General features: G+C 33.1%; 2 protein-coding genes across 2 annotated transcripts; one reads left to right on the top strand and one right to left on the bottom strand.

Annotated features, from left to right (window-relative positions):
- The first annotated feature begins 113 nt into the window (after positions 1–113).
- LOC127062445 (F-box only protein 9) lies at positions 114–3,276 on the top strand. Its single transcript, XM_050990691.1, has 7 exons — positions 114–281; positions 457–681; positions 755–1,069; positions 1,154–1,317; positions 1,400–1,591; positions 1,674–1,914; positions 1,999–3,276. The coding sequence occupies exons 1-7, from the start codon at positions 279–281 to the stop codon at positions 2,188–2,190; spliced, it is 1,332 nt and encodes a 443-aa protein (XP_050846648.1). The 5' UTR covers positions 114–278; the 3' UTR covers positions 2,191–3,276.
- Positions 3,118–7,164, bottom strand: LOC127062446 (progestin and adipoQ receptor family member 4). Its single transcript, XM_050990693.1, has 6 exons — positions 6,927–7,164; positions 5,884–6,696; positions 4,510–4,734; positions 4,303–4,406; positions 4,076–4,213; positions 3,118–3,983 (listed from the first exon to the last, which is right to left on the bottom strand). The coding sequence occupies exons 2-6, from the start codon at positions 6,077–6,079 to the stop codon at positions 3,756–3,758; spliced, it is 891 nt and encodes a 296-aa protein (XP_050846650.1). The 5' UTR covers positions 6,080–6,696; positions 6,927–7,164; the 3' UTR covers positions 3,118–3,755.
- Between the last annotated feature and the right edge of the window lie 3,075 nt (positions 7,165–10,239).

The following is a 10,239-nucleotide window of genomic DNA, read 5'->3' as shown; positions in this document are numbered from 1 at the left end:
CTACATTTTTCATTTTCTTTACTCTTAATAATCATTGTTATTGCGTCATTGTAAAGAGAGAGAGGGAGAGAGAGAGAAAGAGAGCGCGCGCGAAAGAGATAGTACGACACTATGGGTAGAATAAACGAAAAAAAAAAAAGGAACGTAATTGCAGGCAGACGAGAACCATGGCGGCGGTTGCTTTCGCGAAATTGTACTTTTGCTGTGTTGTACGCTTTTCTGACCGAGAATTCAAGCGCTGAAGAAGAAACATTACAGAAATTGAGTAAAAATAAACAATGGTAAGAATGACATATTTTGTTTGAGTTGACGTTAGATCGTAATTGTACATTTCGCAGGTTCACCGTTGTGACGATCAACATAACCTATATTTTTATAGAACATAATAGTATCGTATGATGTTATCATTGTTATCATTGTTATTAATTATTTGTTTTTTTTTTCATATTTTGATAGAGTAACGTTGGTGGTACGAGTAATGATTCGGATGACGGTGGAGATGATCAAGAAGCATCTTCTTTTTTAAAGGATCAAAATGTTGAAGATGCATTAACATCATTCAGAGAGCAGTGGCAACGTGAACTGGAAATATCACCAAAACGAGATATATCTAAAACACATTCTACTCGGTCTGTCAGTACAGAAGTATCTAAGGATGATTCACAATCTATTGAAAACAAAGTATGTAGAATACGTGCTTAATATGATGATGATATTTTTCAGCTTGAAAGTCAAACTATATCATTTTTTTTAGGCAAAAAATTTGTTCCTTAAAGGTGTAGAACACGAACAAAGTGGGAAGTTGTATGAAGCAATTCAATTTTATAAGCGTGCCGTACAATTAGTCCCTGACATTGAATTTCGTTTGTATGAATCAACAAAAATAAAATCACGAGAAAGATTTGAATCGGATGATAATCTTGGAAGTATTGATAATGATACACATAATGCGGATGACAATGACAAAGACGAAGAAGAAGATGCTGAAGATGAAAGCGATCTATCTGTTAAACTATCTAGAATTGTCAACCGCAATCAATGTGTTTGCTTTCGAAAATTTGAACAAAGTGTGGGTGTTTCGTTTACAAACATTAAAATTTTATCAATGAAATCATGAAGAATATAATCTAAATTTTGATATTTTTTCTTCCAGACAACACATATATCTGCTTTACCAATGGAAATAATACTTTACATTTTGCGATGGGTCGTTTCTTCAGAACTTGATTTGAGATCACTTGAAATGTTCTCTAGAGTATGTCGCGGATTTTATATATCTGCAAGAGACCCAGAAATATGGAGACTTGCTTGTATCAAGTAAATAAGAAATATAGAAGTTTTATTTTTATGTGATGTTATAACGTGATCTTTTGTTTTATTGTTTTTTGTTAATTTCTAGGGTATGGGGTGTAAATTGTGGAACTTATGAACCAAAATATCAATCATGGAGGGACATGTACGTACAACGGCCTAGATTAAGATATAATGGATGTTACATCAGTAAAACAAGTTACATTCGCCATGGAGAAAACAGTTTTCAAGATCAATTTTATAAACATTGGCATTTGGTTGAATACTTCAGGTACCTGAGGTAAATTGACAGTGAGTTATTGATGATCTTTATGAGTTATTATTGAATATTTTCCACATTTAATATTCGTTTCAATACATAGATTTTTTCCCGAAGGAAGAGTCCTTATGCTGACATCTACAGATGAAGCACAAACCTCTGTTAATTGTTTAAAAAATCGTATCCCACGAAATTCTTCAGTATTGATAGGACACTACAGATTATGCGATAATTTCGTTACATTGGTACTCAAAAGACAGGATACTAAAGGAAATAATAATACGTGTCGTAGAAGGAGACAAAGAGAGACAGTACATGATAGCGGAGAACAAACATTTCATGTTGTAAGTTTTTTTTTTTTTTTGTATCTTATGCAATGTTTCTTGGTAATGGAAATTGTTAACGAGAAAAATAACATTTTCTTTTAGGAGTTTGAAATTCAAAATCACCATAGAAGGATTAATTCACAACTATCATGGCTAAGATATAATATATTTACTAGATATAGAAATGGGCAGGAACCATGCGTAAATACTATGAATCTTAGCGGACGATACCCACCATTCAGGTTTAGCAGAGTTAAGAGTTATACTCAGGAAAGTGAGGCCCCATTGCAGTGATAAAAATTGCTTGAGAATCAGATTTGGTAAGAATATATTGATAAGAATTTAAACAACATAAGAATAACAAAAGATGAATTTAAAAATTACAAATTTCTTCTATACAAATGTTCATTAAAATATTATTATTTAAAATCTTTAAAATCTTTAAAAAGGAAAATGTGTCCTGTGACATATTGTCGCGTGATATAATTATTTTGTCACATATATTCGGAACATAAAGCTTGAGTTACAGAAAAGCAGTAGTAAGGCTATACAGATTGCTTATACTATCGATTAGCGATATTTTTAAAGTTCTATAATATTTGGATATTGTAGATGTAAAAATAATCTTTATCTTTATTAATTTTAATAGTGTTATTTTTCATTAAGTCTATATTTATATATCTATACATAACTTTTCATTGTAATTTATTATTGCTTTAAGCACTTATATGGTGCCTTATGTGCTTTTAATAGTAGGTGCTTATATGTGAAATGTTGTATCATTTTAATTTCATCTCAAAATAATTACACGTACACGGTCTATTTCGCAAAATAGTTGTTAGAATTTAATTTTGATAGCGAACGCATGGTACGTTTATATGTATATATAATATTTATGATTCGAAATCTTTATATATCATGCGATCGCTAGAAATAATAATAAACTGTAAGTGAACTAACTTACGATATACTTTCAATCAAAGTACACGTAAAAAATAATTCATAAAAGTATTAATATATATCAATTAACTCTATATTACACGAAAGCTAATTATTTAATAGATGTCAAAACAGTTGAAAGATCTATTTGTTGACTTGATCTACATCTACTATGTGACTATTAATATTGTTTTAAAATAAAATCATTAAAAAAGAATTCGAGTCGAAAAAGACTATAGTGCTGTATATAATCGAGCGATGATGGAATTTAATGAACGTCCATATTTTTGAACAATTTTATTTCTCTAAATATCGGATTTGGTATAGTAAAGTGTAAGAATTTATAGAAATGAGAAATTGGAAACGTCTTTGGGGACATTGGTAGGTGATGATATCGATAATTACAACCATACAATAAACATATTTTTGATGTGCTTAGAATGCCTATTTTACTTAGAAAACATATCGTCTTAACAGACTCTTCCTTTTCTTATTAAATCCGCAATCCTGCTGCGTGATTCGACTTCGAAGTCATATACTAACATGAATTTGGATACTCATGTAATATGTATGTATATATATATATATACACACACGCATATATATATATATGTATTTATATTACATAAAGCCACCACATTCACTATCGATACCGAAACAATATATATTATATATTGCATAATATATATAGTATACATATATCTTTGTACTTGCACTTGTACTTCGAACATCCTGAACATACCATCCATATTATCAGATAGCTTTACGATTAGCTTCTGTCTAGATACATTGCTTTTGAACCATGTATGTATCGATCTCGAAACATTTCAGCATTCTTAGCTTCTTATGCAATTGCATTGAACAATTTACCAACTGTATCTTATCACAGACTATCGCAAAATGACGTTATTACGAATCGATCACAATTCTTCGTTTATCATCGAAGAAGCATTTGTTTCATTACACGTGGATTGATCAGCCATCCAAGTTAGATCCTCGATAGTAGCGGTATGCATGGAACAAACTGCTAGAACGACCAACACGTGCATCAGATTGTGAGAATTCAATATGAAATCTAATTTTCCTGGCATCCATTTTTCAGGAATACGAAGAGCACCGACAATCGCACCTATTACAGCTATTAAATCCTAAAGTACACAAAAATATTCAGATATTTCTTTTGTAAACGAAAATCGATGTTTTTTTTTTTTAAACGAATAATTGAAAAATATAGAGATACCTGTAAGACGATATGAGTTAAAGCTTTGGGCGAACCACCACCGATACCGAAACACCTCATGGTCATTATGAACATTCTCATTAAGAAAGGAGGTGCGAAACATAGTCTCCTTTCCCACGGAGATTTCGCGTGCATTGCCTACAAATGTGTCCCGAAAAATACATATAAATTTTCTGGTGCGTCTTACATCTACACATTTAATAACGCAGTATATATATATATATCACCTTTAAAAGACCCCATATACTGAGAAAGCAGTAAATGAAAATACAGCAGTACCAGTGATTATCAGGCAAACAATGAACCGACGCTGCCATCATCGGAATAGCTCCTGAAATAAAAGAAATATTTATTATAAACTTTTTAATTAATTGAGAAAAAAGATCGAACAAATTGATTCGAAATTGTAAGTCTTCTGACGTGACAAGAATTACCGAAACTTTGACATAGCCAAATACCGATCATATCGAGTCTTAATAACGATCTATAAAAGGCTTCGTCATAATTAACGTTCATGAAAACATGATAAATAAAGGATCCGATCCATGGACTAACTGCCCCTATCAAGTGACACCAAGATAATATTGCTCCGAGTATTCCTTGCGTGTGCCATGGAAGCCAACGAGGTATGGTCCACAACATATATAGGATTGCGAAACCTATAAGATAAAAAAAATTCAAAATTTTGTTTTCTTATTTATTATAATAGAAGAAATAGCTTAATAATTTCCCTTTTCCAAAATTTTTTGATTATGGAAAACAAATTTCGACCTATTAAAATCCAATGTTTAATGCATATGTATATATATTCATTAATAGCGATTGATTTTCATGTAATAACGTTCACGTAATTTCACGTAATTTTCATGTAATAACGTTTACTTTTCTTCTATTTAAAAAAAGTAATACTCAATAATATTTATAATTTTTCATATTAATTTAATATACATTATTCTTAATAGCTGTCGCATCGATTGATCGTCACCCTGCATTGCGTCCTTGACAAAAGAACGACTGCTTATACGGAAGTCCCGTCTAGCGCACCTTGACCTTAACCCTGTCTTTACATTTTATCCAATTATATAAATCTAAGGGATATCCTATAACCCGAATGGTAAGATGGTAAACCTTTTTTTTAATTGCTTTAAACGAAAATCGATTAGATGTTACTACGTCATTGAAAACTTTTTTTCTCCCTAAAGTTGATTATTATTTTACATGTAATTTTTTTTTTTTTTATCAAACTTGAACTTTTTCGATTTATAGAACGTTTCGATTATATAGACGTTTTATCGAACATGTGGCCTTTGCTATCGTAATTAATTTTTAATTGATACACTTATCTCTACGGTTTTATCTATTATTTTAGTTATATATTTACGTCACTTATCGGCGTCTTCCTTAAATATCGATCGAATTCAAATTTTATAATATGTACTCATTTATCAGAGATATTAAGTGGTACGACAAGATCTAATTATTATTTTAGATCGTATGCTTAGCTCGAGTAAATCGTTTACATGCTGTATTTTAGACATAAAAAAATCTATAAATCAATATATGATACATATAGGACAAAATCAATGCAGCTTGGTTACCAAGCATGTATGTAATTGATTCCTTGGGATCATATTCACGGTTATTTCCTCGATGCAACCACTTATTCTGTACGTTATAATAATTTTTTTTTTTTGTAGCGATAAATAAATGAAGTCAAGCATATAAGAAGAATTCGTTTCTCAAGTATGAAATAAAAGTTTCTTTGAGAATTAATAAAACGTCAGAGCTTGATAGATTTGAACGCTTACCATGCGTCATGATGTTGACGGTCTCATTGTGGATATAAAAGAGACTACCGATACATTGACGGACGGTCATGAGAGGCCTGTAACCAGTACGTATGTGCGGATTAAATTGGAGATGTCTCGGCATGTCGACCCATCTTCGAAGGAAAAGATTTTCTGACGAGTTTCGTTCTTTCCTCTCGCCGTTTGCGGTGTACATCCTAACGTCATTGACGTCTCGCGAAGTGGTCCCTTCCGTTTTGATGATTCGACTGATATTAAATTGTTGCTGCGGAGGGACGTTGGCCTCCGTGGCATCGCACAATAATAATTTGTTCTTTTGACGTGACGTTGTGCGAAAGGATTGATCGTGATAGTCAGCTGGGAAGATGATGATTGTGAAAGAACGCGTGGAGAACACGAGACTGCGCGATAGAAGGTTCGGAGAGAACTTCCAAAAAGAAACGTCCTCTCTCTACTGTAGCTGACTTTGTCACTGCATCGTTAGCGTCGATCAGAGTCGATCAGCCAATCTCTCCTCCACCTCCTTCACTTCAACCACCACCACCATTACCACCTCCACCAGTAGTCGTCGTCGTCGTCGTCGTCGTTGTCGCGTTCTCCTCCTCTCTTCACTTCTCTCCACTCCTCTCTTCCACTTTAACAACCCCTTTTCCTCCAACACACGGATACTCCCGCCATCAGAGTTTCTGCTTCTGCGGCGGTCCTCCAACGGCATTCGCGCGTTGCCGGGACAACCAAATCCATCGATCGTCTTTCTGACGCACGAAGGGTAACTCGATTTCAGAGCGGCTCTAAGATCTTCCAAATCGTGATCTAGCTTGAAATATAATTAACAAGAGATATAGATTTTTACCCATGCTATCTTATGGATTTTAGATAGAAATACATGAAGTTATTCCATTATAATCGATCGATAGATCGTTTTACGTATTTGTTTTTTACTACTGATAATTTCAAATTTACCGCCGATAATATTTAGCACGATAGCATGAGGATATATTAATATTTTCAATGGACCGACTTGTAGTTTCTTATCAACTCACCCTCCTAATCTCAACTTATACGTTTTGTGTTATGTTCTATCAAAAGTAGAGAATTAATCGTCAAGTATATATATACGCGAAGATTAAAGATTTTTGCTGCATAAACGTCATGATTCCTTCTCTAACGTGGGTGTGCTGCAAAAATATGGTTCAAATTTGTTCGCCCTCTCTTATACTCGCTGAAGGTCACATCTACCTAGGGTAGGTTGTGTCATCGCGCATGCGCCAAAACGATGAGACATACCGCAAGCATCTACCACGCTCGGTGAGTCCTAGATAAGCGATTAAGATGGGCGCGCGATCCGCGCCACGAATCTTTCTCTATCTTACATCGAAGAGCCTTTCAAATTTTTCCCGATCGTCATCCTTTCGAACGAAGAATATTCGAAGTTCGTTGTCTTTCAGGGAACAGGTGAGTTGAACGTTCCTCTTACGAATCTTCCATTTTGAATGCTTTACATTTTCTTCCATGAGCTTTTCCCTCGTTAGAGCTTTCTGCAATCGAGTCAGTGGCGCATCGAACGGTACTCGTGACAGAACGATATTCCTGTAAGTTTTATATGTTAATTAATAGACAAAATGAATATTTGAAATTTTATGATTTTCTTTCTATTTCTTTTTCTTTTTTTTTTTTTTTTATCGACAAATTTTCTATCAAGTTTATTAATGAATTCGATTTCAGAATTTTCTTTTTTTAATCTGTGCATATTGGATTATTTCAATCTTGGGTTTATTTCATGACCTCGTTATTACGAATGCGGTCTAATTATTAATCCGCCGATCGAGTAACTCGCGTGAGCCGCATCGTGATTGGCGCAGGTCCAGTTGTGTCACGTGGAACAGACGTAAGAGTTATGTTTTTGCATTGGTGGTCTATCGACTTTTGCTATTCCACGCTGAAATTAATTGAATTTTCATCGCCTTTTAATTAAAAGCAATTTATTTTTTTTTTTTATATTTTATTAATATTTATGACAAAAAAAAAGAAAAAGAAATGTTAACATTCGTGTTATACGTACATGACTAATTTATCACACAGATATAAATATCAATCATTCCAAGTGTCACAAGTTTTCTCTTCTTTGAAAGCTTAAAGATAGAAAGAAGGGCAATGGTTATAAGAGTATAACACACAATTTGAATAGTTTCCAAATTACGAACGATCGATTTGCAGTAGTTAATTTCTTTTTCTTTCATATATACTATTTTTTTTTTTCATGCGAATTTTTTTTAATGCAATTTTAAACGATCGATTTTGCAACAATATGAAACAATTGGAATATGTTTCAGAAAAGGTGCACTATCTTATGGCCTGATCTATCGAGATCAATTTCCATGGCGACGACTCGACGATTTATCTTCGATCATTCTGAATTTTTCACTTTGAACGAGGTAAAACCTACGATAAAAAGCGATAGAATATTTAGCGACTGTGTGATTTGTTTGTCTTTTTATCCTAACGTTCTTATGATTGATAAAAACTTATCTTCTTTTCTATTCTTCTTCTTATTATTGCCATTATTATCATTATCATTATTATTATTATTATTATTATTATTATTATTATTATTGTCATCATTATTATTATTATTTATTAATTCATTTTGTAGGTTTCCCCCCTTATATAATACTTTTGCTATGTCCGGTACAAGATCAAGAAATACTGTCATAAAAACACTACGTGAGTTTTATTCTAAGCAACTATTTTTTTTTTCCTTAACTTAGTTGCTTCAATCAAAATGCGTTATAGACATATTTTAGGATCAACAAAATATAATATATTATGATATTTTATTAACGTGATTCTTGATCGAAACAGTTATATTTAATGAAAGGAATAAAAAAGAAAAAATAGAAAAATGGGTCGTCATTTATGACGTGCAAACGTCGAACCGCCAAAATATTGAAATATTTATCGGTAAAGATGCCGGTAGTCTATGTACAAATATCGTTTGCGTGTTGGTGGTGCCACCTATGATAACGCGGCCAGATCATCAACTCGCTATTCGTAGCTCAAGTGTTTACACTTTGTAGGTTGTGCTTACGCGATTAATTTAATGTGTATACGAGAAATTCAGCGTGAATATGTTATGGAATCTATTAAATCTGATTCGATGCGGACTCGCAGATATTCTTAGAAGCCTAATCTGGACACAGGTGTGTTTAAATTCATTCAAAATTTTTAATATTATTATTATGCTTATTAATAATAGATTTATTTTAATCTTTATTAATCTTACGAGAATTCGTAAAAGAAATTGGGGTTATCGATTATGTTTATAATTTCTTACGTGTGAGAGATAAATTACATCTTCATTTTCGTCGATTGGAGGTTAGAATTTTTACACCGATATAATCCACTTAACGTGCACAGTGCTCTTGATTCATTAATATTCCGTTTAATCGACCATTCTTTCTAATTGATCATGAAATTAAGATGTCCGTAATTTTTCGTACAATTATACGTCTCATTTTTACATTTAATTTATTTTATTGGATTTAAATTTCGAGATACGCGAACACTTTCGATATACACATATTTCGATTCTCATCTCGAACGTTGCTCAAGTCGTACATATGTAAAATAGAATACATCTCTCCTATGACGAATCACGTGTGCACATATACATTGTCTATATCTATTATTTTTGTTCTTCGTGACTAAGTATCGTGATATTTTCATAAATGATCATAATCATATCGATTTAATCGAACATAGAGAAAATGAAACGTTAGTAAATGTAGTTTATTTTTGTAAACATATTGTGCCGTTAGAAAGATAAAGTTGATTAGATAATATTCCTTGTATTTTTGATAAACATCCATTTTCTATAAAGCTCAGACACGAGTTAAGTAAAGATCCTCCTTGAATTTACTAAAGCTCGGTGATTTGAGGATAGATCGGGTACATTCGTGCGCCTTCGGCTAGATTCGTCAGCGGTCGGAATCACGACCATAAACGAATATAACCGAGCAGCGCTCACCAATCGCATCGATCCGACGTCCACGTCGTTGTCACACTAAAGTGTCGTACGTTTGCACGTCGTCGTGCTCTTGGATATCGTGTTTTCGAGCTCGATTTTGGGGACCAAGCGAGCACATTTCCTTTCTCCAACGTAAGTAATTATATTCATAATGATATCGTAACGCGTCGAGTCTATTTTGGACGATATTAGGTTCTATAAATGCCGAAACAAACTCGACGCGTATGCTTTGCGTATTCGCTTTTGTACCTGATGCTTTCCTTCACAACTCCAAGATGGCCGCCATTTCATGAACATTCCCTTATGGCGTACACTTTGCGGACTATTGC

The sequence above is a fragment of the Vespula vulgaris genome, chromosome 3, assembly GCF_905475345.1.
Source record: "Vespula vulgaris chromosome 3, iyVesVulg1.1, whole genome shotgun sequence".
Classification (NCBI taxonomy): Eukaryota; Metazoa; Arthropoda; class Insecta; order Hymenoptera; family Vespidae; genus Vespula; species Vespula vulgaris.
The sequence above is the reverse complement of the archived record's forward strand: the minus strand, read 5'-3'. Positions and strand labels throughout refer to the sequence as shown.

Coding starts and splice junctions, on each gene's coding strand:
- LOC127062446 (XM_050990693.1), bottom strand. CDS start 6,079: ATGTACACCGCAAACGGCGAGAGGAAAGAACGAAACTCGTCAGAAAAT. Junction 4,407..4,509: donor TTGGCTATGTCAAAGTTTCG/GTAATTCTTGTC, acceptor CTTTTATTTCAG/GAGCTATTCCGATGATGGCA. Junction 4,214..4,302: donor GTATATGGGGTCTTTTAAAG/GTGATATATATA, acceptor ACACATTTGTAG/GCAATGCACGCGAAATCTCC.
- LOC127062445 (XM_050990691.1), top strand. Junction 1,592..1,673: donor GAATACTTCAGGTACCTGAG/GTAAATTGACAG, acceptor TTCAATACATAG/ATTTTTTCCCGAAGGAAGAG. Junction 1,915..1,998: donor GAGAACAAACATTTCATGTT/GTAAGTTTTTTT, acceptor ATTTTCTTTTAG/GAGTTTGAAATTCAAAATCA.